The sequence below is a fragment of the Neofelis nebulosa genome, chromosome 13, assembly GCF_028018385.1.
Source record: "Neofelis nebulosa isolate mNeoNeb1 chromosome 13, mNeoNeb1.pri, whole genome shotgun sequence".
Classification (NCBI taxonomy): domain Eukaryota; kingdom Metazoa; phylum Chordata; class Mammalia; order Carnivora; family Felidae; genus Neofelis; species Neofelis nebulosa.
The window spans coordinates 2,604,484-2,617,798 of NC_080794.1; the positions used below are offsets into that span (position 1 = coordinate 2,604,484).

General features: G+C 45.5%; 1 protein-coding gene across 1 annotated transcript; it reads left to right on the top strand.

Moving 5' to 3' along the window:
- Nucleotides 1-10: 10 nt before the first annotated feature.
- SPRTN (SprT-like N-terminal domain) lies at nucleotides 11-13,153 on the top strand. Its single transcript, XM_058696142.1, has 5 exons — nucleotides 11-643; nucleotides 2,176-2,275; nucleotides 6,777-6,905; nucleotides 10,221-10,482; nucleotides 11,578-13,153. Exons 1-5 carry the CDS (start codon nucleotides 423-425, stop codon nucleotides 12,324-12,326), a joined length of 1,461 nt encoding a protein of 486 aa, XP_058552125.1. The 5' UTR covers nucleotides 11-422; the 3' UTR covers nucleotides 12,327-13,153.
- The last annotated feature ends 162 nt before the right edge of the window (nucleotides 13,154-13,315 follow it).

The window sequence follows — 13,315 nt, forward strand, 5'->3', positions numbered from 1 at the left end:
CTGTTGCGGAAGAGAGTGGAGGGCGAGGCAGCGAGACGTGGGTACTGCGCATGTTCTGAGCGTGACGTTGGTATTTGAAGTTAGTGGCGAAGCGTAAAGGCGGTAACCGGTTTCTTGAAACCTTCCTCTAGACCAAGGCCTGGGAACCCACGTTTTGAGCCCACTAAGAGGTGTCATGCTGAGTTCTCTACTTTAAGCCGCAGAATCTTGGCTTCGGCGTTTGGGGCAAATTCAGTTCTCGTTCTCGAGCCGGTTATTCTTGAATTCTCGCGAGATCGGCGGGTTGCCCCGAGAGCAGCCCGAGAGCCGGTATCTCCTAGGAGCCGGGTCAGGCCGCCGCCGCCGCTTCAGAGAGTTGGAGTCGCGGCCTCCCCCGGGGGCCCGCTTAACGGCGGCGAACGCCGCCTGGGATCCCGGCAGAGATGGATGAGGATCTGGTGTTGGCACTACGGCTTCAGGAGGAGTGGAACTTGCAGGCGTCGGAGCGCGACCGGGCCCAGGCGCCCCTGTCGCTGGTGGACGCGTCCTGGGAGTTGGTGGACCCAACCCCGGATTTGCAGGCCCTGTTTGTGCAGTTCAACGATCGGTTCTTCTGGGGCCAGCTGGAGGCTGTCGAGGTGAAGTGGAGCATGCGAATGACCCTGTGAGTCTCGAACCCCTCTGGGGAAAAGAGACCGGCTGGCAGCTCTTCTGCAGCCGCCGGCCGTGAACTTCTCCTCTTCCTCCGTCCCCAGTGGTCCCAGGGTCTGTGAAATTCGGGGGGTGGAGGGGAGTGTCGGTGTCGGTCTTGTTTTGGGCCAGCATCTCCTGGTGTATCTCTCCCTTCCCTCCTCTCTCTCTCTCTTTCTCTCTCTCTCTCTCTCTCTCTCTCTCTCTCTCTCGTGCTCCAACAACTTGAGGAAAGCTGTGTGGCCCATCTCGCCAAGAGTTTGATTTATAAAGGACACAGTGAGGGGCGCCTGGGTGGCTGAGTCAGCTAAGTGTCTGACTCTTGGTTTTGGCTCAGGTCATGATCCCACGGTTGGTGAGTTGCATCCCCCTCCCCCATTGGGCTGACAGTGTGGAGCCTGCTTGGGATTCTCTTTCCCTCTCTCTGTGTTCGCGCGCACGCGCTCTCTCTCCCGAAATTAATAAACTTAAAAAGCAAATAAAGGACACAGAGAAAAGGATATTCCTTTGGTTTTTTGTTGTTTTTGAGAGAGAGTGAGCACGAGTGTGTGTGGGGGGGGGGGGGGTGGGCAGGGGAGAGGGAGAGAGAATCCCAAGCCGGGAATCTCCACACTGAGTGTGGAGCCCCAGGTGGGGCTCGAACTCAAGGACCTGAGATCATGACCGGAACTGAAAGCGGGAGCCACCCAGGGGTCCCGAAAGGATATTTCTCTGAATCTCCCCTCGCTTGAAAATCCATTAACACATTCCAGATTTGTCTATGGTAGTGCTTTGGGACCCAGGAGGGAGAAGCGAGTCTGCCCCAAAGAAAGAATGCTGAGGACACAGGGAAGCCTCCCAAGGGTGGGTGTTGTCCTTTTCCGTGCTCGTTAAGACACCACCACTTAGTAGTGAGCTCAGGTGTTAGAAGGGGGACAGGGTTGACCGTTTCCATATTGCTGGACCCAAGGGATCTTAGGGGATGCGTCTAAAAGGATCCCTTTCCCACCAAGGAGAGAAGTCCCAATTTGAAATCATCTATTCCTGCACATGAACTGAGCTAACAAGTTTAAGATGGGATTGTGTTCTATGTGCTCGTCTTTGAAGTGCTACACGACAGCCTTAAGTAAGCCAGGTTAAGATAATGATACAAAACTGTGTGTAAAGAACAAATCTCCTTCATAGAGGCTTCTGTTACCGCTTTGGAGACGTGTTCATGGCGATCTGGCCGTAATCACCGCAAACCGATTACAGTTTGTAGGGAGGAGACTGGGCGCAGCAGAAGAGGATGATCTTCTTTGGGCTCTTGCAGCCTGGCAAGGCCAAGGGACAGTCACTGCCTGTCACTACTGACACTAGTGAATGTCACTTCCATTCACACATCTTTCTCCCTAGGGTGAGGTGCAAATATCTCCTGACAAAGAGGGTGTCCTGGTGTGAACCAGTGTGAAGTGATTTACTCTCTCATTTCTATTTCTCTTTTGTGTATATTTGGTAAATAATGCTTTTGTGGTGGTTGTTTTCCAGGTGTGCTGGGATATGCAGCTATGAAGGGAGGGGCGGAATGTGTTCCATCCGGCTCAGTGAACCTCTTTTAAAGTTGAGACCGAGAAAGGATCTTGTAGAGGTATCCTTTGCATAAACTTGGTTCTTACCTCAGTTATTTAAAAATGCTTATTATTGATTTAGACTGATGTGAATTCACCTATACGTGTAAAAAAAAAAAAATTATTTCCTCACAACTTTAATTGCAGGGCCAATAATAATGGTTACCTTATATTTTTATGGCTCTTCACAGTTAAAGTTTTTCAGGTATAATACCGGATTTGAGCTTTACAGCCACCTTGTTTATGTGCAATGTGTGTGTTGTCCTCATTTTTATAAATGAAGAAATTTAAGGTTCAGAGAGCATAAGTAAGCTAGTTTAAGTTACATACTAAGAAGCAGAGCAAAATCAGGACTCATATCTTCCTATTGAGGCACACAAATTTTGATTGTCCTCTGTTCAGCCACAATGACGCTGTCCTCCCAGAACATCTAGCTGAGCTGGTAGAACCAGCCCACATGAGTGAGGGCACTTGACTAGCAAAATGGAGCCATAGGAGCTCCCAGATTATGGTTAGTTTGAGTTTAGAAGATGTCTGAAATTCCTCAAGATATACCCAGTATGACTTGTCTTGCCCCAATTGTATAACTTGAAACGTAGGCACCAAAGAAGATAGAGTGGTAGAGGCTGGATGGGAAGTACATTAAAATATGCTTGGAAATACAAAAGATGCTGTTTTTAAGGATAATAAAAGGTAATGGGTTGCAGAACACTGTGAATATATTTAACACTCGAGCTGTACACTTAAAAATAGTTAAGATGTTAAATTTTGTGTTGTGGTTTTTTTTTTTTACAATTAAAAAAAAAGTAAATAGCTACTAAACATAAAATGGTACAACAGGAATACTTGATTAATAAAAAAGAAAGGAGGAATAAAGGAACAAAGCCCTCCAAAAAGAAGGGTAGGTGTAAAGACGATATCAGTAATTATATTAAATGTAAATGGACTAAGCACTGGTTTAAGACGTGGAGTGACATACTAGATTAAAAGAGGTGTGCTTAAAGTCACACACACGTTAAATGTGAAAGGTTCAGAAAAAGTATATCATCCAAAACCCTAACAGAAAGCTATTGTAACAAACTAAAGGTTTTAAGGGAAGAAGTTTTACTAGAAAAAAAGGTTCACGTTTTATAATGGTAAAATAATCTATTAAATAAAAACACATAATGATTCTAACAGTAATAATGCAGCTTTAAACTACATGAAGCATAAATTAGTAGAAGCAAAAAGAGAAATAATCGACCCATAATCATAGTTGCAGATGTTAAACACAACACTCTTGGTAACTCAGTGAATAAGCGGAAAAAAAACTGTAGACATAAAACAAAAAAGTTGAACATAATTAACCAAATCAACCTTCTGAGGAGCCCTAATTAGAGTAGTAGTTGCATAATGAATATTTATTGTGTAAATGATTAAGTAAACACACGAACAGTGTTCTTTTTAAAGGTAATGGGCGATGGGGGCGCCTGGGTGGCTCAGTCGGTTAAGCGTCTGATTGCAGCTCAGGTCATGATCTCAGTCTGTGAGTTCAAGCCCCACTTTGGGCTCTGTGCTGACAGCTTAAAGCCTAGAGCCTGCTTCGGATTCTGTGTCTCCCTCTTTCTGCCCCTCCCCCACTCGCTCTTCTGTCTCTCTGTCTCTCTCTCTCTCTCTCTCTTTCTCTCAAAAGCAAATAAACATTACAAAAAAAATTTTTTTTAAAGTAACGGGCAAGAAGAGAATGGAAAATGTGTGGTAGTGCTGTCAGGTGAGCATTTGCTATTGGCAGAAAGTTACAATATCGGATCACTGTAAGAAGGCCCACGGAAGAACAGTGTGACTCTGGCCTGTACATAAAGTAGCGACCCATATTATAATGAATAGGATTCAGGAAAGGAAAGGACTGAGTCTGGTTGAGGACAGAGAAGAAAAGCTTCATACGCGTGTATTTTATTACTACCTCACATCACCACTCCTGCCTCTCACTCTTTATTGAGCACATATTATATGCCAGATTTTGGACTAGTGTTCATCTAGTTAATAGCTAATCCAGTGTGTGCCTTTCCCGTAGCCCCACAAGATTAGGATATCCCCATTTTAGCAACGAGCAGCAAGTTGTAACTTGTCCAAGGTCTTGTGCACCATAAGTGACAAACCCTTGTGGTAGGCTCTAGTTTCCCTGGCCCTAAAGCTCTTGTCCTGTCCCCTCATCACTACCGCTGTGTAATTGCTCCTGCTGCAAATGAAAACGTGGAGCTGAGCCTCATAGGACAGATCGGATTCTGACAAGTAGAGATGGTACAGGAAAACTACTCTTGGCAGAAGGAATAGGATGCTGTGAGCAAAATTGAGGCGTGAATCTCAGGGCATATTGAGGACTAGAAGTAGTTGCTTTTGGCCAGGTAGAGAACCCAGTGGTGGGAAATAGAGGTGTTTTGGGACCGTGTTGAGTAGAACCTTGAATCTAGCCTAAATGTGGAAAATAGAAAATACATAAAAATAGAAACGTTCAGTGTGGTGCCGCGTGCCGCTTTCAGGATGTTTCCGTTGAACCCCAAATTAGGGATCTAAATTTATTCCTCCTTTGTAAGAATAGTTACTGATCATTACTTTAGAATGTTGGACAAAATTGAAATGTAGAATGCCCTTTGAATTTGAGTCCTAGTAGAGTGGCATTTACTTGAAAAGATTAAGTTCATTTTCAGAGATAGAGTCGATCGTTGTAAAAGGGGTGTTTTCACAATGACCAAGTTACAGTGCTTGACACACCCATTTCTCTGTTCGGCATAATTTGATAAGCCTACAATTCATTAATGGCAATCTGGTTCTTCTGGCAGGAATTCTTTTTATAAAAATTATGAACAAGGTTTGTTCTTGAAGACCTGTATGACTTTCACTTTTTAAAAAACGTCTTCAGGGGCGCCTGGGTGGCGCAGTCGGTTAAGCGTCCGACTTCAGCCAGGTCACGATCTCGCGGTCCGTGAGTTCGAGCCCCGCGTCAGGCTCTGGGCTGATGGCTCGGAGCTTGGAGCCTGTTTCCGATTCTGTGTCTCCCTCTCTCTCTGCCCCTCCCCCGTTCATGCTCTGTCTCTCTCTGTCCCAAAAATAAATAAAAAATGTTGGGAAAAAAAAAAAAAAGTCTTCATATTTTTTAGGACCAATTATGAAACAGCAGCTTTAAATACTTTTAATTCTGCACCTATACGTCTGCATTCGTGGTGTGGGAATGAGCAGGAGCGTGGTGATGGTGTTGTTTTAAGTCAGAGATTTTTGGAATTTCTCTAAGTACAAACTCAGACGAAATCTGGGCCAGTCACAGGATTTCCCTTCAGATGCTATTCACCAGAGCAGTAGGTTTTAGTGTTTGTTTGTGTGTTTTAAAATTTTACATATTCAGAAATCCCCAAACTCTGGAAAGCTGTACACAGAGAAATGTCCCACCCCATCCCTGTATCCAGAACTCCCCAATTACTGTATGATACTCTTGCCATTAGTTTCTTTTTTCTTTTATTGTTGTTTTGCAAATATTTATGTCCATTCTTATTCCCTCTCCTGATCACATAACAGACTTCTTACACGATATACTGTGTACTGTCTTCTGCCTTTCGCCTTTTTCATTAAAACCATGTACTCTGTAGGTTCCTCCAAATGATTTCAGAGATCTTTTTCATTTTTTTTTTAACTCTATAGAATTTTGTAAGGATTTTCCATAGTTCATTCAACCAGCTCTCTATTGCTAGACACTTACTTGCATTGTTTTGCTACCATAAACAATGCCACAATGAAAATACCTTGCACCTATGACCTTTCCTATTAGCCTCGGTATTGCTGGGTCAAGGGATAAATGCTTTTGTCATTTTGTGAGATTTAGCAAATTCTCTTCCGTGGGGGTTTATACCATCTTGCACCTCCTGCCAGAGACAGCTGGGAACATTTGCTTCCCTTAGCTTTACTAATGAGGTCAAACTTCGGGAATTTACTCCTCTAGATAAGCGAGAGGTAGCATGAATTTGTAATTATTTTTATAAATGAAGTCCAACATTTCTTTTCATGTTTATGGGTCATTTACGTTTTTCTGTGAGCCATCTATAACCTTTGCCCACTTAAAAATTGGATTTTAGGTCATTTTCCTGTTGACTTCAGTCGGTCTTATATTTGAAGAATTAGTAGCCCGTGAGAGGCACTGCACGTTGTTCTGAATTTGTCTTTTCACTCAATGCCGCTTTCTCCCCTATGCGGAATTTTAAAGTTCTTATGTAGTTGAGCTCATTGATCTTTCCTTTTGGATTCTGAGTAAGAATTAAAAGGGCTTTCCTGCGACAAGAGTCCTTGACCTGGGATCTGCAGAACTTCAGATATCATGCGCTGAGTTTTGTGAATGTATGTGTACATAATTTTTCTAGCAAAATGGTTCATGACTTAACAGTTTCTGAAAGGAGCCTGTGATCCAAGGGAAGTTAGGTCCCCAGGTAGAGAAGGAAAATGCATTTCTCTCTTCCAAAGCGCCCTAACAAATGCATTTGTATGTTTCTGTTTCAGACCCTCTTGCACGAAATGATCCACGCCTATCTATTTGTCACTAATAACGATAAAGACCGGGAAGGGCACGGCCCAGAGTTCTGCAAACATATGCATCGCATCAATCGCCTGACCGGAGCCAACATAACGGTGTGTAAAGCCGCGCGCGTTTATGATTTTTAGTCGTTAGTTACTCTGTACTTCCTGGGGCTTCACTAAAAATAGACAACAGGGTGGAAACGAGTACCGACTTTGAGGATTTTCCACGGTGGGTGGTAAGACAGGCCGAGAGAAGCTGACTGGCTTGTTTGGGCCTCACAGTAGCACCCTTGCTGTCGCCTCACGGCACATCTGGTGTGACGTGTTGTGCGTGGTTACTGCAGGCCCGTGGTACCTCTGGGTTATGACATTTGTCTCTTTGTTAACTTCGTTTTCCAGATTACGGCCTCCTCCTCCGATCGTTCCTGTGCTCTGTCGTTTCATGTGTCGTTACACTCACTGAAAGTCTTCCTTGATTCCTCTTTCTGCATAATATTGTAGGAAGCAGAGCCTGGGGTCAAAAAAGCGTGAGGAGTCCTGACTGTTTGGGTTGAGATGCTGGCTCTGTGGATGGTAAACTGTGAGGCCTCCTCCCTAACTTCTCTGCACCCCCGTGTACTCCCGGGCAGCACGAACTCATCTGCGGGTCCTTGGGGGGGATCAGAGGAGAAAATACAAAACGTCGTAGCCTGGTTTGAGCACAAGTTAAATACCAGTTGTTTTTATTACTGATGCATTTTATCAAGTGACTGTAATGTCTTTTTAGTTTTTTTTTTTTTTAATTATTTTGAATGTTTATTTATTTTAGAGAGAGAGAGAGCACAAGCAGGGGTGGGGGAGAGAGAGAGGGAGACACAGAATCCGAAGCAGGCTCCAGGCTCTGAGCTGTCAGCACAGAGCCCGACATGGGGCTCGAACCCACAAACCGTGAGATCGTGACTTGAGCCGAAGTCAGACACTTAGCCGACTGAGCCACCCAGATGCCCCTGTACTATCTTGTTTCGAAGTGAACTTTCCACCCCCTGTGCCTCTCCTCCTACATCCTCTTCCTAAAATAGGCCATTTCCTCTGTTTTCTGTCAAATGCACTTCATCTTTGCAGTGGGCTAGACCTTCTCCCTCCTTTGAATGTCCTCAGCAGCTCTTGTACCTTTTATAATATTTTATTCTGCTCTCAAACCTCTGAACACCGGGTAGCTCTTGTTTCTCTGTAGACCTCTGTATAAGGTGTGTAATGCAGTGCCCCGACGGGGCCTTAACAAATACCGAATTGGACTGAACCAAATAGAATCTTAGTTCCTACAAAGATTAAATTCTTTGGTGTGTTTGGTTATTTCCTGCCTTTAAAGGGCGGTAAAGACCAGTGTGGTGGAAAATGGAAATGTTCACCTTCTGTGTGTGTTTTTTTCTAGCTATTGGTTTTCATTTTCTCCAGAGCTCTTTCCATTATCGCATAGAGTTCCTTCAACATCAAGAAAGTAGCTTGCATTAAAAATCAGTCCCTTCAAATCCAAATTAGCAGAAGTATGGAGCTGCTAGTACAGTACAAAAGGCTTTTAGTTTCCTCACTGGTGTTTTCACTTTAAGCAAAGTCCTGGTATACTTCCTCTTGTTCACTTGGAAAAAGAGCATCTATTCTTTTATCTCGGCCGTCTGTGTGTTTTCATTTAGGAGGTTTTATTGAGTGGACACCCCTTGCTTTTACAGGTTACATCCTGTTATAACAAACTCCACAGGGCATCCAGTTTCACAATTTTATTTTAGTGACTACGTCGTTAAAGAAGTCACATCCCCATGCTGGAGGAGGAGTTACAGGACTTGGAAGCAAAACAGATCCCACTCCCTGATCTTTTTGGCCAAGAAATGAAGCGAAGAAGTGGCCGGGCGTTCCAGATCTCTTTGCCCCTAAATCTCTGCCCTCCAGTTCCTTCTGTGCCTCATATACTGTGCGTTACTGATACGCTTGCCAAGTGATACGAGATTTTTGCTTAGGATGGAGAGGTGCTATAAAACTAGGTGTAGAGTTATGGAAGGCTTCACATTCCCTTAGGGGAATTTATTAGAAAGTTCAGTCTCTGGTTAAGAAAAGTCTCATTGGGGCGCCTGGCTGGCTCAGTCGGTAGAGTGTGCCACTCTTGATCCTGAAGTTGTGAGTTCAAGCCCCATGTTGGGTGTGGAGATTACTTAAAAATTAAAATAAAAAACTCTCATCTACAGATGCTCCTTATCTTGTACAATAATAACATTCCACTGAGAAGAGAGAAGAAAAAGGTACTCAGGGTTATTTAGGATTACCCGCTTTTATTTTTTATTTATTTTTTCAAAAGACACTTTCCGGGGTTTTGTTGTTGTTTTTAAAAAAATTTTTTTAATGTTTATTTATTTTTGAGAGAGACAGAGTACAAGTGGGGGAGGGCAGAGAGAGAGGGAGACACAGAATCCGAAGCAGGCTCCAGGCTCTGAGCTGTCACCACAGAGCCCGATGCAGGGCTCGAACTCACGAACTCTGAGATCACGACCTGAGCCGAAGTCAGACACTTAACTGACTGAGCCACCCAGGCGCCCCAGATTATCGGTTTTTAAATGGTGCCCTGCTATCCTCCAGGCCCCCAAGGTGGTAGGGCTAACTTTCCTTTCAGACCTCTTTGATCTGTCCTCTGCTTGGGTTCTGAGTAAGGTTCCATGTAGAAGGTGAAACGAAAGGATCTCATGTAAGGATCAAAAAGCACATTCGCAGAGAATTTTATTTGAGTCAAGGAGTGAAGCTTTCCACTCACCCAGGCAGCAAGCAGGTACTCACTGTGCCGGAGCCTAAGTTAGCCACTAGGGGAACAAAGATGAAAACGATCCTGGGGAGCCTTTGCCTTAACCAGATAAAATGCTGCCCCATGAGGCTCGTTACAGAGACTGGAGCAAAGAGCTGCAGGGCTGTGGATAGCGGGTGTGGCAGAGGCCAGGACAGCGCAGGGTGCTGGGTGGCAGGGGCCAAGAATTTGCAGCAGGTGGTCCAGGACCCTATGGTTCTGTCACCTCTGAGGACAAAGTTGCCACTGAGCAGTGGCAACAGTTCTTCCTTATCATGGCACTATGCACAGTTTTGTCTTTATCCAAATATTTGATCGTTTTACGATTTGGTCTCTAAAACTTCTAGCATGTGATAGAGCTTTTGGCGAGTCAGAAAATATTTTCTTTTGTCTTCCAATCTCGCGGTTTTCTATCTTTACACAGTTCCTGGAGTATGAACTGCTGCCCTTCCATTAACGTGAAATTTCGAACAGAAGCTAAATCTAGTTGCCACCTTCCCCCGGGTATCCCTGCAGAGAGCTCTCGGAAGCTGCCAGGTTGAAACCGAGAAAAGGCTGCCCGTGTATTTTCTGGAAATCGTTAACCTGCCCCCCCTAACGCCTACCGCGTTCTGTCTGCGCAGGTGTACCATACGTTCCACGATGAGGTGGATGAGTACCGGCGACACTGGTGGCGCTGTGACGGGCCGTGTCGGCATAAGAAGCCCTACTATGGCTACGTCAAACGCGCCACCAACAGGGCGCCGTCCGCTCACGACTACTGGTGGGCAGAGCACCAGCAGAAGTGTGGTGGCACCTACGTGAAGATCAAGGAGCCAGAGAACTACGCCCGGAAAGGCAAGGGGAAGACAAAACTAGGAAGGCAGCCGGCGGCCGAAAAGAAAGGTACTTCTGTCTGTCCTTCCGCCTCTGCCGAGACCGCGGCTGATGGCCCAGAAAGCCAGCCCCGGCCTGGGGAGGAGCGGTGTTTAGATGAGCTTAAGGATTGTTGCTGGTGTAGATGTTTGCAAGTGTGGACCTCAAAAGATCACGTTTTTTTCTGAAATGGTGGTAGAAAAACGTACGCTGCTCTGTATGGAGGGGAGTTAAGGTAGAAATAGTTTGCACTGGCCATATCAGAGACTAAAAAGTCCCTTTGCCAGTGTGACTCAGGCTGCTCTGTATGGAGGGGAGCTAAGGGAGAAATGGTTTGCACTGGCCATATTAGAGACTAAAGTCCCTTTCCCGGTCTGGGCTCACTGAGTCACTGGGAAACAGAAGGCAAAAAGATTGTCAAAATAAAAACAGGGATTCAAATAACAATGCCCGGAATCAGTCCTGACTCCACCCCTTCCTATCAGTTGGATTCTGTCCGAGTGACTTCTGTGGATGGACGTGTTTTCATTGGGAGAATGGGAAAAGGATATGACATGTATGTGCTGGTCCTTCATCTGCAAGATTTATCCGTTTCCTATGAAGTTCAGAGTCACTGCCTCTTGAAGAGGGAACCAGGTCGCTGAGTTAATGCTTCTTCCCTTGGCAAGTTGCTGATTGGATGCAGGAACGTAATAAGCTGCCCTTCTCGAATCCGAAACGTTAAGTGAGCGGAGGCGCTGGAGAACGTCCGTGGGGAGATGACGCATCCTCGTTTTGTGCGAGCCGGAGGAAAGCGAAGCATGTGGGAGCAGACTTTTCCCCCTGGGGCGGAACCGCAAGACCGCTATGCGATTTTCAAGGTCCAAGTGTCTTCGCTAGTGGCCCTTGGATGGTAGAACCCCTGATCTAAATAGGAGAGGATGTTGTTTTCTGGCCTTTGCCCCACCAGCGCCCCCTGACCGCTGCAGATCGTCCCCCTCCCGACGAATAGGTAGTTGGTGTGGGGACCGAAGTTACAGAATAAAACCGTATTTCTTCATTTTGAAAAAAAAAAACCTGTCCATTAGCTCGACATTTGTTACCGTGTTGATCTCGAGTCAGGAAAACCTCTGCTTTCTTTTGCAGATCAGCCCAACAGAGGTGAGACCCAGCTGTTGATCCCTTTCAGTGGGAAAGGATACGTCCTGGGAGACGCGAGCAATTCGCCTTCGTCCGGGAGATTTGTCACTTCACATGCCGTCAATAAAACCCAAGATCTTTTAAGTCAAGACCGCTCAGCAACAGCTCTGAGACCTAATTCTAAAATGGAGGTGAACTCTGAACAGAATGGTCCAAGCAAAAAAACCTCTCTCGTCGCCCCTGTTCTTGCTGCCAGTCGCCAAAATGTCGTAAGCAGCTACTTTCCTAGAGTGTCAGCTGCCAACCAGAAGGCCTGCAGAAGTGTGAGTGGATCTCCACCAAAAAGCGGGGCAGGCGGCGACCTCCCTAAAAACTCTGTCTCTTCCACGTCTCACAGAAGGGTCCCCTCCTCTAAGATAGCCCCGAGAAATTCTTTAAAAGCCCCGGAATCGACACCTGTGACCGCGGCCCCGGACGGGAGCGGGCCCGAAGAGAGATTGCCAAGTAAACGAGCCAGGCTAGAAGACCAGTCTGTTTCTGACGAGCTTTTTATCAAGAAAGAGCAAGTGCAACGTGGTGGAAGTGATCCCGAGCGGAGTTCACGTCCTCCAGCCGCGGCTCAGAGCTCCAGCCCTTCAGCCAGTCAGAGCAGAGCGGTCAGTTGTCCTGTTTGTTGGAACGAAGTCCTAGAGTCGCAAATTAACGAGCACTTGGACCGGTGCCTTGAAGGCGCTAGCGTCGATGGCAAAAGTTGAAAAGGTCTTCGGAAAACAGACGGGTGTCTCACGCCACCTGTATTACCTCACTAGTCTAGTGTCAGGTCCTCAGGAAGTTCTGGTACATATTCCGATTTGTCGGTTAGAATCTAGTTCTATTTTATATATACACATGAGATTATAATGAAAAATATTTTATGTTTAAAGGCACTACCGTTCACTCCTGCCTTGTGTATACCGTAGCCCAGAGTTTACTCTGCATGTATACACGTAGAATTTTTAGATATTCGTGTTCTTGCGGTTAATCTTTTTATTTGTACACCTTCCTCAGCATACTCCGTGAGGAATCCTGTCCGGTGTTTGGTTACACTGAGCATTTCTTCAGTTACACTAAAACTCAGTCCGAGAACTGATGTTAATTTCATGATGTCAGACATACTGACCAAAAAACACAATCTGGGGTACACAGCGTATTAGTTGTTTCAGGGTACTCAGAGGCTTGTTTTGTTTGTTGTTTTTTTGCAGTCTTCACAGGAAGTAAATTTTCTCTGTTTTAAAGAATTTTAGTTCTGTCATCACTGAAAGGTGGCAGCAGATTTTAGGTTCAAGTACATAAGGAGTACAGTAAAATAAACCTCTTTTAGAATGTTGCCAGTAACAAATAGCTACTGCAGTTTCGTAGGCCAGGGTTGAGCGGTTTTCTCAACGCGTTGCCGAGTGAGTGGATCTGGCGCTACCCACCTGGAACGTACAACGTCACAGAGCTGCCTCGGTGGTGTTCACGGTAGCGCGTTCTCTGGAAACAGTATTATGAGCCGTAAGCCAAAGTTGTAATCGTTCTAATAAAAAGGAATACCATTTGTGCATTTTGAAAAGTAGAATTCTTTTCGGAAATACTCCTTTCCACTCTGGCAAAGAGATGAAGATACTTTCGTCTGCCGACTTTCTGTCTCTGGCGACGCCTCTAGCACGTTGGTTGGCATATTCCCGAGAGTTTAGTTCACGGGTTCTCCCTTTTCTCGACTTTG

What these genes read in the sequence shown, in the direction of transcription:
- SPRTN (XM_058696142.1), top strand. Translation starts at nt 423, where the DNA reads ATGGATGAGGATCTGGTGTTGGCACTACGGCTTCAGGAGGAGTGGAAC. An exon ending in TGGAGCATGCGAATGACCCT is followed by an intron (nt 644 to 2,175) that starts GTGAGTCTCGAA and finishes GTTGTTTTCCAG; the next exon opens with GTGTGCTGGGATATGCAGCT. An exon ending in GCCGGCGGCCGAAAAGAAAG is followed by an intron (nt 10,483 to 11,577) that starts GTACTTCTGTCT and finishes TTTCTTTTGCAG; the next exon opens with ATCAGCCCAACAGAGGTGAG.